At 58.9% G+C, this 18582-nt stretch overlaps 1 protein-coding gene across 1 annotated transcript in view; it reads left to right on the top strand.

Moving 5' to 3' along the window:
* Positions 1–3357: 3357 nt before the first annotated feature.
* Positions 3358–18582, top strand: part of ABLIM2 (actin binding LIM protein family member 2) — a 134009-nt gene continuing 118784 nt past the window's right edge. Inside the window, exon 1 of the mRNA XM_032855603.1 lies at positions 3358–3456. Coding sequence (XP_032711494.1) covers positions 3447–3456 — 10 coding nt within the window. The 5' untranslated portion in view covers positions 3358–3446. The remainder of the gene's footprint in view (positions 3457–18582) is intronic.

The raw sequence follows: 18582 nt of genomic DNA, 5'->3' as shown, positions 1-18582 counted from the left end.
ACCGTGTGAGTATTAGGTGGGACTGATGGGACAAAGGCGTCTGTGGCAGAAGTGGGCATGGAGCTGGGTGACGGGAGTGGGGGCAGACAGCAGGGCCACTGCCTGGGGTGCCCTCCTCTGAGGGGTTTGAAGGCATCCCCCCCATGAAATATTGAGGTGGGAGGGGTCCCCAAGGAGACCCCTACATTGCCTGCCAGGGGACAGGGGCATGAGGGTGTCCCTCTGTCTGCAGGAGGTGTAAGCCTGGCGGGAGGAGGGTAGGAGGAGGCCAAGCTTCCATCGCCTTAGCGCTCTTTCTGCATCCACACCCACCCAGGCCCAGCTGTCCCTCTGAATGTACACGCTTTTAATACAGATCACACAGTCTTGGTTTGACTGTTAGTCTGTCTGGGACCTCTCTGTGTCATGGAGCCCCCTGAAGGCCCTCTGACACCCACCCCCAACCTTGGGCCTCGGGCCGTGGCCTTTTTTACAGTGAGTCATGTGATGAGAAACAAATTCTTGTTTTTTTCACTGAAATGGTGCCTGGTACACTATAGGGGTCCAATAAATGTGGATGGACAGGACACCAAGTGGCTGAGATGTTTAAGCGTCTGCCTTCAGCTCAGGTCATGATCTCTGTGTCCTAGGATCGAGCTCCACATCAGGCTCCTGGCTCAGCAGGGAGTCTGCTTCTCCCTCTCCCCCTACTCTTCATGCTCTCTCTCAAATGAATAAATAAAATCTTTTAAAAAGTGTGGACTCAGGCCAGATGGACAGATGGATGATGGATTTGTGGATGTAAGAAATACACATAAAAAGAGAAAACAGTCTCTAGGGGAAGTGATGGCACCCACCTCTTTCAGGTCTGATTTAATAACATATCAATAATGATAATGACCATCATTTATGGAGCCCTGGCTTTTTGCCAGGTGTTTCTATCACTCCGTTATCCTTTAACAAGTCCTACTGGGGTTGAGGCAGTGCTTTGAAGGATAAGAAAAATGAAGCACAGAGAGCAAAGCAAATTGCCCGAGGTCACACCTGGGCACAGCGCCAGGGGGGAGAACCAAAGTCTGGGTAAACCAGTGTCAGTGGGCTCTACGCAGGAGAGGACACACTAGCAGACCTGCCCCAGCGAGAGCGCCCCTGGCTCAGGGACCTACCGAGAGAGCAGAGGGTTGGTGGCACAGCTACCGGGCCTAGGTCAAGCCCCCTCCCCATACTGCTGGTTTGCTGGGTGACTCTGGGCAGGACCTCCCTGAGCCTTAGGTTCTGTCCTCGTGAAAGAATGTGCCAGAATCACAAGACCGAGGTCCTTCCAGGTTGGGAACTGCTGGGACTCGCCCGTCGCTGCTCTTACAGTGGCTGCTTGGAGAGGCAAGGCCAGCTCCATGGGGAGGCCCGGGACAGCCACATAACAGGCTGAGACCTGGGACCAGCCAGGAACCAAGCCACCTATGTCCATCCTCTGACTCACGGGAACTTGGGAGTAAATGCCCATCCACACCCTGGTTTTTCCCATGGCCATTAGCATGATGGGGGCCTCCTTGCCATCCTGACAAGGTTCTTAGGAGCCTTTGGAGACACCTGGGATGGGCGAGGGTGCAGGTGCTGATGCTTCTTCGAGGGTGGAAGCAGGACTTGGGGGCTCGGGGGCTCAGCAGAGAGCTCCCTGAGGGGGGTGCCTGCCAGCGGGCACCCTCCCACCGTCTCTCCTTCCTCCGTCCTCTCTCCCTTCATTCAACAGGTGTTTGTGGAGTGCCCACCCTGACCAGGCTGTGTGTGAGGCTAAGAATCCTACTAATAAAGGCAGGATAATGTCAAACCCGTTTACTGATCTCTACTCAGAGCAGTGCAGGGCACGGGTTACCCAGTGTAATCCTCACACCCACCCTAAAAGGCAGGAACTCTGTCCAGATGGGTGATGAACACGGAGGTAGATCAGGCATCTTGCACCAGCAGGTGAAGCCAGGCTCCCCACCAGGTGGTCCAGCTCCCCGGGGCCTGCACCCCTGCCAGCCTGCTGCTGCCGTGGCCAAGACCCAGATGTGGAGCTCCCAGCCAACAGTGGCTCCTTCACTCGGCTTCGTGGTCCTGATGCCCACATAAGGGAAGGGTCTTGCTCAAGGTCGCACTGAAGAGGGGAAGCTGGGTCAGAGGGAGATATCTGATGTTTTCTAGTGCTCCTTCCATCACAGGGCACTTGTGTCCTGGGAAAAAGGCCCAAGGGGCAAGGATTAGAGCCGGCGGGGTGCATGGGGCAGGGACTGACTGGGACTTACTGGCCTGTGGCTGATTCTGACGGACTGCGCCTATTCCCGCAGCCCCTGTCTGAGGTAGGTGGACGGTGGTGAGGGCCAGGTTAGAACATCTGCTTCTGCTTCCATAATCCAGTCAAGTCCCCATTTCCTGCAGTCAGCCCTCCTCTTGTCAGCATCTCTCAAAAGCCTTGGCCCAAGCCAAACGTCCTCCCGCCACCTCGCGCCGGGCCAGGTTCCGAGACTCTGCCTCCTGAATGCTCCCCCAGTCCAGGCTGCACCCCAAAGTCCCCTTTTGTGACTACCAGGCAGGTTCAGCCTGCTCCCCCAGATTTCCTAAATCACAACCCTAGTCTTTCCCTCTCCTGTACCAGGACCCCACCCTGTGCTAGGTGCCTAACGTCAGAGAGGTCAGTCGATGACAGTGGGGGGTGGGCTGGGGCCCCAGGACTACCTTGGAGTGGGGCGCACCCCCTCCTCGGGCGCCAGCCAGTGCAGGGCGCCGGGAGTCGGCGGCGTGCTGTTCTAGGCCTGAAGTCAGGGGCCCGGAACCAGAATCCCAGCCCTCGCGCCCCGCCCAGCCTCAGTTTCCCCGTCTGTAAACTAGAAGGGGGGAGTTTGGCCCAGGTCTTCGGGCCCCCTGCAGCTCCACAGCAAGAGGAGCTGCTCTAAGCGTCTGTCCCTGGGCCTCCCTTCGCGCCACTCCCGGGCTCCCGAGAGCCGTCACCGCCGCCGCCAGCTAGCCAGCCAGGAAGCCAGCAAGGCCAAGAAGACAGCCCCGGAGAGACCTTCCAGCGACTGCGGGAGGCCGCAGCAGCGTTGCCTGCCTGCGCGTGCGCGCAGCGCACTGCCTGCCGGGACTTGTAGTTAGTCCATGCGGCGGCTCGGCCGCGAAGGCGGAGCGGAGGGGGCGCTGTGCCTACACTTCCCAGGGTGCGTCCCGCCCGCATCGCGGCGAGGGCGGGTTGAGCGGAGCTGCTCGCAGGGGCGGGGCCGGAGGGGGCGGGGGCGGGGGCGGGGGCGGGGCCGGCGGGGCGGGGCCGGCGCGCCGGGGGGCTGCGGCGGCGCTGCGGGCCCGCGCGGACCTTACCGTAGGCCCGCGGACTCGCGGGCGGGCGGGCGGGCGATCGCGCGGGCGCGGCACCTGCGGGCAGGAGCGTCTGGCTGCCGCAGCGCCGGACCGCCCGCCTCCCAACTGCCGCTGAGATGAGTGCAGGTGAGTGTGGGGACCGAGGGACTGGCGCGTCCCCGAGCTGGATCTGGGCGCAGCAAGGGCTGTGAAGGCATTCTGGGGCTGCACCTGCAGCACAGGCGAAATCACCCAGTGCTCCACCCAACTTTCAACGCAGGGTCTTGCAAACCCTAGGGCCTGTCCGCAGGTCCCTGCCCCTGCGCCCTGGGCGCGTGCGGCTCTGCAGGGCGGTCTAGGGACCCGCTTCCCCCGCGCCTGCCAGGCTGGCTGCGCCGGGCTGTCTGGTAGGCGCCACTTTTTTGCTTCTCCAGGGTCCCGGGTGTCTGTAGGTTGCAGAAAGCGACCGGTAGGGGCGAGGGGCTCAGGGCCACCGCAGGCCCTGCTATAGAGAGGTGTGGTCACACGGGGGTCTTTGCGGCTGGGGCCGACGCCCTTGCGCGGCGTTCGCTCAGCCTGAGCCGGGGGTTTGGGGGAGTCCGGCGGATCCCCGGCGCCCTGGGCTCGCCCGCTGCAGATTTGGGGGCGCAGAGCCCGCAGGTGTGTGCGGCCCGCCCCATTTTCCTCCAGTCAGCATCTTACCGCCCCCCCCCCTCCCCGCGCATCCCAGCGGCTGCCTCCCGCCGCACCCACCGGATCTGACCGCCTCTGCGCTGGCCCTGGAAAATCCCACATCGTCACCAGCCAGCCGCGCCTATTGCGCTTGGGGAAACTGAGACCAACAGCAGGGAGGCCTTGGCAGGAAGAGTCTAATACGCGGACGGAGGAACCCGGTTTTGAGAGTCTCCTGTGGCCCCACACTGAGCTGAGGGTTGGTCTGTACATTTCCAGGCAGGGAGGGACCGTCATCCCATTTTTCAGGGCGCGACTTAGGCTCACCAAGCTTGAGTCACCTGCCCAGGTCACGCAGGGGGGTGGGGATTCGAACCTGGTACTCCCTGACTCCTGTGATTTTTTCCTCCGTGTCTGGCCACAGACTGCAGTATGGCCCTTGGCCATAGTGCAGAAAAATGCCTGGACAAGCTGGAGGAAAAATCGGACTGGGGGGGCGGGGCGGTGGGTAGTTAGTGTTCATTTTGTGAGTGCTTGCTCCCTGCTCGTGGTTTGGGAGGGCTGTTTCCAGTTTCCAGGGACCCATCTCCCAGGGGACATCATCCCCTCCCCCTCCAACCCAGGAAGGAGGGACCACACTGGCAGTGGGTGTTGGGAGAGTGGCTGAGAGCAAATGGCAGGCAGCAAGAAGCAGAAATCTCTAGAGGATTTCTGAAATGGCCAACCTGTTATCTGGAGGCCAGGGAGCGGGACACCCCGAGACCTGGCAGAAACTCCAGACACGTTCATCTAATGTCAGGTGGGGATAATGGCAGGGTGCACACAGGGTAATTCTAGGTTTTCTGTGATCATAATTGTTACCTCCAGTCCCCCTTGTAATCAGGGGGAGCCCTGGAAGGAGCACTGGCATTTGTGGTTGTCCTGGGAGAAGGGCTGTGTGGGCACTGGTGTCTGTTGGTGTGGGGTCATGATTCAAATGAGCAAGGGGTCTGGGGTTTGACCCATACATCTGTCTGGTGGCAAATTGTCTTGACAAATGGTGGCATCTTCCCGAGTTCGGCTTCCTGACGTGCAAAAGCAGCACTATGCCTTTTGCCTGGAGAGGATGAGATTCGAGTGGGAAACTGCCTACATAGTAGGTCCTCAGTAGCTTGTGATGGTCACTGCCGGGGGGTCCTGCTCCCCTCAGTCTACCTGCGTCAGTCAGCCCTTCAGAACTGCCAGTGAGCCTGCTCCCTGTCCGCCTGTGGCTTGTGCCCCAGATGTGTCCCTAGGCCCCCCCACAGCGGGGAAGAGTGTGGCCCTGTGCCTGGCACCTGCCTTTCACATTTTGCCATTGTGTATGTCCAACAGGTCAGGGGACTCTATCATCAATGAGGGCAGGTCTCCTGATGCTCTCCTGCCAAGAAGACGCCCATCATCCCAGAGCTTGGTGTCAGCTGGTGTGGGGGGACATCAGCTGGTCCAGTGTCCGGCTGCCCAGATGGGCCCTTGGGTCCAAGCTTGAGACATTCTGCACAACCTCCCCAGGTCGGAGGCTCCCCTCTCCCTCATACCACCAATCTGCAGGCTTATCTTCTTTCAGTCTGGTGACCCATGGCACCTTGGGGATGGCTTTGGTGTGGTCTCTGGGCCCCATGTATTTGCCTGTTTTGTGACTCATTGATTTTGAGGTAGCTGGGGAAGTTGTCAGAGGTGGCATTCTGTGTCAGGCCTAGATCCAAACCCAGTGCACTTGCTATGGGTGCCCTGTGTCTCATTTTCCCCAGTGTGTGGAGGGAATGCCCTTAACTTTGCCAGCAGCCCCGGCCCAAGCATATGGGGCACAGTAGATGAGCCACAGTATATGGTGGTGGGCTCATAACATGAGAGTCCTGGGAGTCACGATGGGCGAGGTGTGACAGACAAGGGGACCTGAGCTAGAAGGGACTCCAAGGCCGGCTCTGCCCCCGCGGGGTGCAGGTCCTGGAAGTCCAAGTTCAAGGTGCAGGCAGGGTTGGTTCCTGCTGCGGCTTTCCTCCTTGACTTGTAGATGGCCGTCTTCTCTCTGTGTCCACAGGGCTTTCCTTATGTATGTGTGTCCAAATTTCCTTTGCTTGTAAGGACACCATTCATATTAGACTAGGACCACCTGCCTGACCTTGTTTTACCTTGATTACTCCGTAAAGTCCCCCCTCCAAATACAGTCACATTCTGAGGTCCTAGCAGTTAGAACTTCAGCATTTGGATTTGGAGGGGGGAATAATAACTCATAACAGGGGGCAGGGCCGGGTGGAGAGCCTTGGGGAGGGGCATGGAGCTGGCTCAGCTGTCTTGTGGTCATGGCTGCCTGGTTAGGATCCCAGAGCTGGAAGGGACCTAGAAGGATGCTGCCGTCCAAACCCACTCATGTGCCCAAAGGAGAAGCCAAGGCCCATAGAAGGAAAAGCAACTGTCCGGGGTCAAGGAGAGAGTGTGGCAGATCTAGGACCTGAGCCCCAGTCGCCTACTCTGGTTGGCACAGCCCTGGGTCTCTAGAACAGGACACATCTCTTTACCTAACCCGAGTGTGGACAAGGACGTCGCCACAAAGATGCTCCGGACAGTATGACAGAAAGTTGGAGGCTACCCCAATGTGGAGGGGAGTGACAGAAGTCAGCCAGCCATGATGTCCCTCATTCAGTGACCAAGGGCTTTCCACCCGCCCTCTGTGGGCCCAGCAGGAATAGACAGAGTCCATGTCCTTCCTAAGTTTCTCGTAGGTCGGGAGAGCAGGGGGCTCATTCTAGCCAACGGCATGTGAGGAGATCTTAATGTGAGGCACCAAGCTCTAGCAAACCAATTTTAACCCCAAAAACAATGGACCACAATTGTCCATCCTGGGTGATCTTGAGGCTTCGAGCACCGTGGAGGAAAATCGGAAGGACCCACATCCAGATGTCAGCAGGGGTCTCCCTCTTGAGCGGAAAAAAGAGAAAGAGTTTTCCCATATCTGCATCTTTATACTTTCTGTGGCTTTCCCAAATTTTCTTCGTGGTCCATACTTCTCTTTTGCAGTTAAAAATCCAGTGAAAATGAGGAGGAAGCATTACCTCCAGGTCCAAGGAGGGCACGTGGGAAGTCCATGACTCGGCGGGAGGCCCAGACCATTGTGTTCTGCAGGGGCCACTGTCCTTTGGCTGGGAGCGGAGCGGACAGCACTCAGGATCTTCCCACAGGCAGGGGACTGGTGCCCGGTTCCCCTGCGTGATTCTATCTGAATTAGATGCGACAGAAGACAAATCATCCTGATCCAAAAAATCATCTGAAAAGGACAGTTGTTGCCCAAGACCCAGCTGGCACTCCCAGGCTCAGCACGGGCATCCCCAAGCTCGGATTTCTTTCCCCAGAGGTTCAGGGTTACTCCCTAGCCTGCCACCAAAGACCCTTTAATTCTTTACCATTTCTGTCAATGGGGTAATGTGGGGATAGAGGGCATATTTTCTAGAATCAAGCTCTGACTTCGATGAACTCTTGGTGAGTCCAGGCTTACTGTCCCAGAAAAGGGAACATGACCTTCACTCATGGAGAAGTCACCTGTCTGGCTCCCTGACCCCCCAGAGTGTCCTCTGGAGCATGGGGGAGCTGCGAGCTGGCCAGAGAAGATAGGCACATCCGGGTAACGAAAGGAGAGGGTGGGAAGGGGTCCAGCTGGTGGGGTCTGTCCTGGCACTGGCCACGGTGGATGATGGCGGCAGCTGCCAGGGTGCTGACCCTTTCTCTGCCCTGCCCTGCCCTGGTGCAAGGGGCTTCCTCGCACCCCCTGCTCTGCACCTGCCTCGGCAGGACATGGGAAGGCCTCCCCTGAATTGGGTCTGAGGAGCTCATTCTGCTCTGCCCCCTGCTAGCATTCTTGATCATGGAACCTCCCTGTGCTTCTGCAGCTGCCTCCCCCGGGGTCTCCGTAGGGACCGAGGGTGCAGGTTCCAACAGGTGTGAGAGGCTTGCAAAGGCAGTTAGAGTGCTTGCAACAGGAGACCATGGGCGGTGTTCAGATAGCAGCCTGTTTTTGGGTGACGATCACGTTGCGAGCTGCTGAGGGGACCAGCCGAGTGCGGGCCAGCCCGGATGGGAAGCAAACAGCGGGCCTCGAGGCTGCGAGGGCGCAGGGCACGGCAACCTGAGCAGAGCGTCTTTGTTTACTTGGGGATGTTTCCATCCCCGAGGTCTCTAGGGTGTCGGGCAGTACCCTACTTCAGTGTCACGGCAGCCATGGCTCAGGGGATGCTCCCTCGGGCATCCTAAACCCTCATAGCACCTCAAAGGGCTGCTGGGGTGTCCCCACTCGCGGGTAGGGATACAGATGCCCAAGAAGGGGCTGTCAGTGGCCTGGCAGTATGCCACAGCACCTCGGAACAGCAGAACCCCGCTGCGCCTGGATGCTCATCTTCCCACCGCGTGGTCTCCAACCGTCTGCCCCCGCCCCGCTCCTGTGCCCACGTGAGCCTGCTTCTGTGGGTGATTCACTACCCCCTCGTAGTGTGGGGCTTGGCTGAGTGGGATGGATAAGGCTTGACCATTTGGGACATCATGACAGTGCTTTTTCCTGATGGGAGTTCCTAGGGCCTGTCTTCTCCCCTGGGCCATGAAGCCACCTTGGCAAGCCTGTGTGACTCTCTGTAACCTTGACCCTCTGACCCCAGCTCTCACTTCCACCAGCTCCTCGAGGCCTTCTGGAGCTGTCTTTTCCCACTGCAAGATAGCAGTCCTGGCTGTCCTGTGCCAAGGCTGCGGTGGCCAGCCCAGCCCCACTGCTGGTGCCTGAGCTCCCGGGAATCCTGGCCCCACCAACCCAGGCTGTTGTGTGACCTTGGGCAGGCTGTCTTCCCTCTCTGGGCTTCAGGGTCCCCATATGCAGAGATGGGGGCCACCGCCATCCTCAGGGCTGTGATCGGCTTCTGACTATAATCCTGTCCCCTCCACTGTTCCCAGAGCGATTGTCTGAGTTTGAGGCTAAGCCAGCATTTCAGGGAACCATGGCCACCTGTCATCCTTTCCTGCCACATAGACTTCGTCGGACAATTTCATGGCAGGGAGCACTTGCCCTTCACATGGAGGCTCCCTACTGTAAGGGGGTTTCTCCACTGCCTGCCAGGGAGGGAAGCCATGTCTGTGAGTGTCTGGTGCCTGGGCCGGGAGACCTGGGTCCCCCTTGTCCTCAGTCTTCCTTGTCTGTGGGCTGGACTGCGGAGCCCCACTGGGAGCCAGGGCCAGTCCTGGGTGCCTTCCGCCCTCGGCGGGCTTCTAGGCTGGGGGCATATACGAAACAGGTTCTGTCGCAAAAGGGTGTGTTTGGGGGTTTCGTGCGCCGTGTGCTTTGCCTGAAGATTTCTAAACAATGAGGGGGCCATCTTGACGGCTTGGGAAATACAGCAGTTGCTTTGAGGTCAGGCTCACCTGGGCTCCGGTCCCAGTCATCACCTGCTAGTTGTGTCCTGGCAACTGGACAGTGTTTTGGCTCTTTGCCTTAGTTTCCACACCTGCGGAGCAGAGACTCTGCCTCCCATGCTTTGTGGTTGTTCAAGGGTGCTGGACGTGCAGGACCCTGGGAAGCAGGTGACATGGTCTTTGTCCCAGCTGTCCACGCCCTCTAAAACTCAGGGCAGACCTCAGGATATTCGCCTGGAGAGCCCCCCAAGCTGCCTGTGACAGGTGTTCCCTGAGCATCTGGCCAAGGAAGGGATGAATGGAGGATGGACCTTGGGGCCCCTCATCGTGCTCAATCTCCCTCAGGGTTTGCCATCATCCTGGGCCAAGGGCTCCCCACCGTGTGCCTCTCTCTGACCTTCTGCTTCTCCTCGGGCTTCGGCAGCCCCAGCATCAGACTGGAAAACAATGTCTCCAAGTCCCGGTTGGTGTCCAGATACGGTCCAGCCCCAGCCTAGGTCGGGACCACCTCTGGTCCCAGCCTTTAGCAGTCCACAAGGGCTTAAAGCCATTCCAGAATGCTCCTGGAGTCTTTCGATGACTATTTATTGAGCACCTACTGTGTGCAACTCGCCGTCCTTGCTCCTGATGCCCAAACACCCTTGCTTGCGCTTTTCCAGCTGCGCTGCCCATCTGCCTCCCTTCCCCCCATCCCAGAAGTCCTCCTCCTTGATCTTAAACTCCAGGCTGTCTATGACACAGTCTGCCCTCCTTGGAGGTGGGGACAGTGAACAGGGCTGGGGTTTCTTGTGGAGGACTTGGGTCTGGTCTCTCTCTGGTGTGACTCAGGACCAGGTGCTGCCCCCTCCCTGAATGCCTCATCCCCCTCATGGTGGGGAGTAGCTGAGTAATGGCCCCCCAAAGATGTCCCTGTCTTTATCCCCAGAACCTGTGCCTCTGCTGGAAAGAGGCTTTCAGATGTGATTTAGTTAGAGACCTTGCAATGGGGAGACTGCCCGGTGGGCCCCTCGTGATCAGCAGCTCTCAGGAGTGGGAGGCAGGAGGGCAGAAGCAGAGGTGAGGGGAGGGAGGATGGAAGAGGGCCCCGAGCTAGGAAACAGGGCACCTCTTGAGGCTGGAAAGGGCCAGTAAGGGATCCTCGCCTGGGGACTCTGGGAGGACCCAGCCCTGCAGACCCATTGTAGAGTCCATCCCCCAGCCCATCCCCTGTCAGGGATTACGTCCGCTTTAGGCCTGTACGTCTGTGCCCATTTGTCACAGCAGCTGCTGGATGCTCAGACAGATGGTCCACCTTCCCTGCATTCCCCGATGCTGGGCTGGGAGGTCCAGGGAGAGGAGGATGGTAGCGTTTTGCAAAGGGAGGATTGTTCCAGACCTCCTTGGTGGTGTGAGGCAGTGTCCTATCCGTGCACACACGTCGCTGGGCTCTCCTGCTGCTGGAAGGGCTCAGGGAGCACCTTCATGAATAAGGAATTAGGGAGGACTGCCCTTGGAGGGAGGAGGGGCAAGGAGGGGTCCATCCATGTTTACTGAGAACCTCTGGGCTCATACTCCGGCTCACGTGGGCCTCTCCTCGCCTAGGGCAGGGGGTCATGCCCCAGGCTCCGGGACGCCTGGCTGGGCGCATAGCACACTGGGTGGGTGTGGCCAGCACTAGCGGTACATGTACCGATCACAACTCCCAATTATTCAGGAAGCCGGGGCTGGACATCTGTAGTGTGTCTGGTGACGCGCCAGCCAGGATTCCAGCGTGGTTAGCTCCTGGTTCCAAACCCACATCACCCCTACTCATGTCACCTTCTTGGACCTCCGTTAGCCTTCCTCTCCTGGCCAGTGTCCCACCCGAACCCCAACCTCCCCGCAGTCTTCAGTGGTCTACATCTGTAGGGTCTGGATCCATGCCTTTCTCTAGTTCTGGGGGTCGTAGTCTGACACTCCCTGGTGAGTGGGAGGGGTCTGGCACAATCTGGTTTTCGCTGGTCCTGGGTGAGCCTGGGTCTTGGCATGGTGTGTGAGCCCCTCTGGGTTTGGTGGGAAGGTGGAGCTGGTCCCCTGGAGAGCCAGAAGACTGGGCTCTGGCTTGTTCCCCAGGCAGACCCCTCCACCTTCCGAGCCTTCAGTTGTCCTCCGGGTCCTCCAGCCCTGTACTTGTGTATCAACACAGTGGGACCAGAGTTTGCTGTCAGGAAAGCTGGCTCCCACCATGAGCAGCGACTTGCAGTGTTTCCCACCGGGTGGCGGGGGTTCCAGCACTGTCTGAGGGCCCTGGGCTCCCATGTGCCATAACCCTTAACAGATTCCCTCCTCCCAGGTGAGCAAACAAGCCCAAAGAATCAGGTCACCTGCCTGAGGCCATCCAGCTGGCAAGCCAAGCTGACCCCTAAACCCACACTCCTAACTGGGGCACAGGGAGTGGGGCAGCATCTCTGAGCACCCATCCCACTGCCCCTGTGATAGCTGGGGCTCTTTCCCATGAGACATTGTAGGCAGTGTTTGCCTCTGGGTCCCTGACCCCCTGCCCCAACTCTCACCTGCCTCAGATGAAGCAGCGGCTGGTCTGACCAAGGGGTAAGAAATGGTTCTGGGTGCATGAGCCTGTGGGGGACACACAGAGGTTGCTGAGGACACCGGTGCAACAGGGACATTTCCCCCCTGGAGGTCATAATCCAGACGGGGGACATGTGTCATCGGAACCTGGCTGGGGGGCAGAATGGGGACAGGACAAGAGAAATCCCTCCCACGTGGTATCAGGGAAGTCTTCCTGGAGGAGTAGACGTGGAGTTGATTCCTGAGACCAGCACATGGGTGGTGAGCAGGGAGGCTGAAGGGCTGGGCATCGAGGAGGGGAAGTCAGTGTGGCTGACCTGATATGAACGTTATTGGGGGCTGGCCACCCTGCTGCCTCCCCAGGGCTCCTCTGTTCGAGCCTGGATGCACTCTGATCCAACTTCTCATCTGTGGTTTAGACCCAGCAGTTCACCTGCAGCTCTGAAACCAGGCCTGGCCTGCCGCATGCTCAGGAAGCAGTTGTGGGTGCAGAATTACACATCAGCTCCCTTGCACACCTTGCCGGCTGCTGCAGAAATCAGGAAATGCGATATGTATGCGAGAAGCCATATGTCCAGCTGGGCGCCTCCCCTCCTGTCTCCGAGGGAGGCGGGGGGCACAGTGCGGGTGTAGGGTGCAGCCCAGCATGGGCTCCCAGGGCTGAGGGACAGGGGGTACCACTGCCAACAATCTGCAGGCCACCCTTGGGGTCCTCGGGCGGGTCTTCCTGGGACTCTGTGCTGCCCTGACTGCCCTTCCCTCCAAGCCCTCTAGTTCCCATCTGGCCAAGGCAGGCCTGGTGCTGCCATGCAAGGGTTTGTCCTGCCACCCCTGCCGCCTCTCCCCTTCCCACCTCGGCCCCCATCTCCTGCTACCCCAGATCCCTCCTTGGCCCGAGGACCACCTGCTCTCGATGCTCCGGGTAGATCCCTTTCTTGCCTCCTCCAGCCTCGGGGGTGGCGACTCTGCACCCCTTCCCTCCCCGTCTCCCCAAGGCCTCCCTTCTGTGTCCATTCTCCCTCTGCTTCCTGCCCACAAGGACACTTGTGTGAGCGCATCGGGGCCCGCCTGGATCCCCCGGGATGCTCCCCAACTCCAGACCCACACCTGATCACACGTACAACGGGGGGCCATCCCCCAGCATCCTGCAGGCAGCCTCTGGAGCACGCCACTTCTGGGACCCACACCTTCTCCCCTCCCCACGTGGATTTGAGAACGACCTCTCCTAGGAAACAAATGTGCTCTTAACTGGGCTCAAGTTAAACATCCCCAGACCCCGTGAGCTACATGCTGTCACAGGCTGCTGACTGGGCCTCGGTTTGTACCAGCTTTAAGGGAGCAATTCAGCACACGCTTTGGGCCTTAAATACACTCCTGCCTTTTGAGCGAGGCACCTCGGCTTCTGGGAATCTTTCTGCAAAGGCTCTGGAACACAGACATGGACTTAGACACACAGCCTCACTTGGCGCAAGTCTGGCGCAATCGGGCCCACAGCCGTTCGGCCCCGCGATGCTGTGTGCCTGGATCATGGTCCACCCGGAGCCGTGGCGCCCAGGTCTGAGTGCCTCAACTCAAATTTCTTGAGGTCCCCAAAGAGCTTTGGAGTGCATTGTATTTGTTGAGATTGACTGAGTTAGAAATTAAAATGGAGGAAATTCTAAGGTCTTTGCTAATTTGTTGGATCCTAGCCCTCCCTGTGTGATCATATTTTTAGTGCCCAGAGAGGCCCCGTGCTGCAGTTTTGCAAATCTCATTAATGTCCAGCCTAATGGGGAACAGCTGGGCTCTCGCGTCCTGCCTGTGTGCCATCATTCGTCACCAGCCCCTGCAGAACTTTCCTCTTGGGAGCAGGTGGAACCAGAGAGGGGAAATAACATCTCAATCTTATTACGGCCATGGCTTTGACCCTGCCAACCCCCTGATGGGGTGTTGGGGAGATGCTGATAAAGGCAGGTCAGTACACAGCCGTTAGGAGGATCGTCAAGGATCCGTAAGCCTTGGGCATCGCTGCTGCCCGTGAATGAATGCGGGACCTGGAATTTTATACACGGTTTCTAGAAAACCCGCCGAAAAAAATCCCCCTAGAAGAAAATACATCCAAATGCCATAGGGTTCTGGGCCCTTTTGTTATTCCTCCTAGTGCTGTGCTGTGTTATTTTTTCCTGCTGATTCACTTTAGGGATCTGCCGGAGACAGGAGGAGGTTTGCTTGGAGAGCAGCTGCCTGGCTCCCGGCTCCTGCTCCGGGGACGGCGTCCTCTATTTTGGGAGGTGTGTTTTCACAGTGGAACTAGGGCGGTGGGTGGCATCCGCAGGCTACGAGCTCAGGCCCCCGGCGTGCGGGAGTGTGTACTCATGACAACACAGGCTCCCGCTACAAACAAGCGGCCTGGCGGATTCCGGGTCCTGGGGCAGCCCCGAAAGCCGGTCTGAAATGTTGCGTCCTTGGCTGGAATGCCCGCCCCTGGCCGCTGCAGCCGGAGCTAAAGATATCCCCAGTGTGTGCTGACCATGGGGCACCCCGCCCACACTGGCCAGGACCCGAGCTGCAGGAGGCATTGACTCCTCTAATACAAATCAATGTCTGCCTTTGCCGAGCATCTAGGAGCCCGGGGTGCACGGGGGATGAGTGGTCCGGGCTGGTCTCCAGTGCGTGCATCCCTGCGGGGAGGGGGCTGGTGCTCCCACTCTGTACCTGGGGTGCTCCCACTCAGGAGGCCACCTGCCCAAGGTCACCCAGCTGGTAACACGGTGGAGGGGGGAGGTGGGGGGGGGGGGGCTTTCAGATGGGCCCCGCCCGGCTTTCACCTGTCCCAGGGTGCATGTCTCCTGGGTTCTTCAGAGTTCTGTGCTCAATGCAAGGTTGTGTGTGTGTGTGTGTGTGTGTGTGTGTGTGTGTGTGTGGTTTTCTTCCGCATTATGAGAGGGTCTTATAAAGAAATCATCGTTTTTCTAGTTAAAATATGACCCACAGGTTCCAAGCTGGGTACCTTGGAAGGAACATCTTGCTGGAAAGCAGGGTCCTGAGGGCCACTTGTGCCCCTGGGGGTCCCAGGGGTCTGGGAACTCTCCACCACGGATGCCCTGCTCTGGGCTTGGATGCCTCCCTTCCTCCTAACCCCTGTGGCCCAGCGGGGATCTCAGCAGGGCTTTGCTCTGGATTTGGGAGGGCTGGTGGTACAGCCCCTCGGCCTCAGCCAGCCTCCCGGCCAAAGCACTGGCCAGCAGGAAAGAGGGGGGCTTCTCCCTGGACCTCCCCTTCCAACTTCTAATTCCCTCTGTGAGGACCTCCATCTCCCCAGGAGGGGTCAACTTCAGGAAGGACACCCCCCTCACAGGGGACCCTTCCCTCTGCCCCAAAGGTGGGGCCCTGCTCTGAGTCGCATGGACAGGGACTCCTTCTAACAGGCAGCAAAGCAACCAGGCATCTGTAGGGGGAGGTGGGAGGAAGAGTTGGTGATTTCACTTGGGATGTCTATCTGCTGGCCGGGTGCTGGAGGTGACCTAGCTCAGTTCTTCCTCCAGGCCTGATGAGAAAGGCACAGTGCATGATGAAAACGCACCATGAGAAAGCACTTCTTGGGGAGGCTCTGGGAACAGAGAGAAGGTTGCTGGTTAACCACCTGCGATGAGAGAGAAATCCTGGCAGGCTTCCTGAAAGAGGTATACTTCACCAAGCAGGAGTTAGCCAAAACAGTGGGAGGAGGGCATCTGGCAGCAGGTACAGAGCCCTGGAGGAGCGAGTAGAGGGTGTGTTGGAGAAACTTCATTTCTGCCCACGCCCCGGGTTAGGCTCTGGAGGAGGTGCTGGGCACAGGGCTGGCCTCCGTGCCCTGTCCGCCTCTCGCATTCCATGGTCATCCCGCGCCCTTGGGTGACACCAGGCTCACAGCTGGAGCTCAGTGACCACGTGAGGAGATGATGAGTCAGAGAGGAGAGGAGGAGGAGAGGGATCCCAGGGACCTGGGTTCTGCAAAGGATGGACTCCTGGCTATTCTGATAGGGTTGGTGGGGTTCAGGAGTGTGCTGGTGATTCTGCCAACGATTCCAGGCCAGATTTGGGCACTGTTGGTGTCACAATCTTTGTAAGAGAGAAAAAACCTGAGAGCTGGTGTGGCCTGGCTCAGGGAGGGCTGGCAGCTCCCTGTGGGTGAGAGAGGGAGGTGGGAGTAACAGAGGGGACCTGGTGCTGAGGCCCTGGCCCTGTTCTCCCCTCCTGCTGCTGAGCTGTCTTCCTTGGCCCTATCGCCTCCCTAGATGGAGGTTCCTCGAGGGCCACGTGGGGTCGACCTCCTGAGGGCCCAGGACCCCCTGAAGCTGGCTCAGGCACAGGGCACTGTCCTTGGGGCGGGAGCTGGCACTTGCCTCGGACTGGGCAGGAGAGAGGGCCAGGGTGCAGATGGACCCCTCCTTCCCATCTAATAGGACTCACACTGCAGTCTGGTCCACAGTCCTTCTGTCCTCATCAGCTTCACACGTTTTGTGGAATTGGTGGCATGTGCAGTCTGTGAAGCTAGGTAACAGGGAGGTGTATCCGGGGTAATGGAGCTGGAGAGCGACGGCAATGGTGGCAGGGCTCGGCCTGGGCTGCTGGGCCCTCAGTGCTTGGACCTGGCTGCACAAAGCCCACGGGATCCTGCCCCCTGGGGGTGTGGTCCTGCAGAGAGACTGGCCTGGGAGCAGATAGCCTTCGGGGCCACAGAGACTAGGGAGACCCCGGGACCCAGGAACAGGTCTCAGGCCAGTCCCAAGACCCAGGCAGTAGCTGGGCCCTGGCTGGCCCAGTTTTGGGAAAGAGGGTTAGGCCAAGAATAGAACCTCTCATTTCCCACGGCGTGCCTGACGCTGGAGCCGCCACGACTTGGAGAGGTGCACCTCGAGCTGCCGGGATCCGTGGCTGGGCGGGAGCTAGGGCCAGTTACTGGCCACCGTGGCAGCAATAGGACAGCATTGGCAGGCAACACAGGCCCCCTGTGCCAGCATGGCTCCCTCCCTGCCCAGCTCTGCAGCAGAGGAGGACCTGGGTCCCTCCTGTGGCCGGGGTGGGGGGAGCTCTGCGGAATGTGCCGGGATCTCGGTGTGCCTTCTTCCTACCTGGAGCCAGTGAGCAGGAGCTCTGCTCAGACACTTGTCCACTCTCTGTCCAGGGTGACAGATCGCCTCAGCGCTCAGGCTGAACATTTGGAGATCTGGAATGCTTGGGCCGAGCAGAGGAGAGGAGCGTGACGTGGAGCCCGGGGACGGCATGGCGAGCTCGTTACTGACAGGCGTCCTTTGGCTTAGCGCTCAAAATGGGCAGCCTCACAGATAGTTCTCCTGTGCGCAAACCTGCCAAGGGGACCCGCTCCGAATTCTGAACACATCCAACCCCCCTCGCCCGCCGCATCATCTGGGGAAGCTGAATTATTCAGATACCGATTTGATCCCTCGACTCTGCTCCAACAAATAGGCCCGAATTGCATTCATGTTGGGCAAAGTCCATTTCCCTGGGTGCCCATGAGCTTCCAGCAAAGGGGAATGAACTGCAGGGGGAACCTGGCCCTGCATGGCTGTGGTCTTGCGAAGAGGGATGAGGGGCTGATGACTAAACACCAGACACGTCTAGGGCCCAGACTGGCGGGGCCATGCGAGGGTCCCATAAGATTATAGCTCCTATGTCTTCTGAACTCGGGTGTTGGTGACACTGCTACTTTTCCCCAAATCCTCAGAAATATTCTGGATTCTGGGTTTGGTGGGGAGATGGGAAGCCAAGGCCACTTGGCCACAGGGAGGCAGGGCTGCCTGTCCCCTGGCCCTGGGCCCTGTTTCTGCCCCCAGATGGCTCATGGGAGCACTGGGGGGCGGGGTGCTGGTGGCGGGGCTGGGGGGCTGGTCAGCTGAGCTCCAGGCCAGGTGGAATCCCCTCAGAGGAGCAGTGTCCCCCCCACCCCTTCACAGGGCATCAAGTGTCACCGATGATTTCCGGGAGAAAGGAGACTTTAAAGGACACGTTCTTGTACCCAGGCCCCATCTGCTCTGGTTCGAATGTCCTGGTGCTCACAGCATGCTCCTGACCCCCACTAACTGACCAGCCCGAGCCTCTTGCTTCGCTGACCTCTGCCACCAGCTCTCTCCTGCCTCCCACGCACATCTGGGTAGTGAGGACCTGACTGAGGGGCCCCAAGCTCTTCCGGGGATGTCCTCCCCATTCGTGTTTCTTAGAGTCCATTTATTACCTTTGTCATCCCCGGGAGGGTGGGCAGCAGCGTGTGTGATGGTATCACACAAAACACGCATGCATTTTTGCAAAAGCCTCTCTTCCCTCCGCCTCGACCCTTGGGAGGGGCGCCGCGCCTTCCTTCCCGCACACGGCCCTGTGGAATCTGGCCCTGAGCAGGCTTTCTGTGCCTCGTTGGACCCCTTCCCTCTTGCCTTCACTAGGTGCAGAGTGCTTTCTGTTTTGTTTTTGTTTCTAGACTTTTTTATTGTGCTAAAATATAATCATATAAAATCTGCCATTTTAACCAGAGCTAGATGGTTCTGGAGCGTTAAGGACGTTCACATTCTGGCAAGACCTTCCCCACCATCCACCTCTAGAGCTTGCCCATGGGCCCCCCGTGAAATGATTCCCTGCCCACCCGCCCCAGCCCCCGGCAGCCTCCATGGCGCT

The sequence above is a fragment of the Lontra canadensis genome, unplaced genomic scaffold (genome assembly GCF_010015895.1).
Source record: "Lontra canadensis isolate GAN:19392208 unplaced genomic scaffold, GSC_riverotter_1.0 scaffold1, whole genome shotgun sequence".
Lineage (NCBI taxonomy): Eukaryota > Metazoa > Chordata > Mammalia > Carnivora > Mustelidae > Lontra > Lontra canadensis.
The sequence above is the reverse complement of the archived record's forward strand: the minus strand, read 5'-3'. Positions and strand labels throughout refer to the sequence as shown.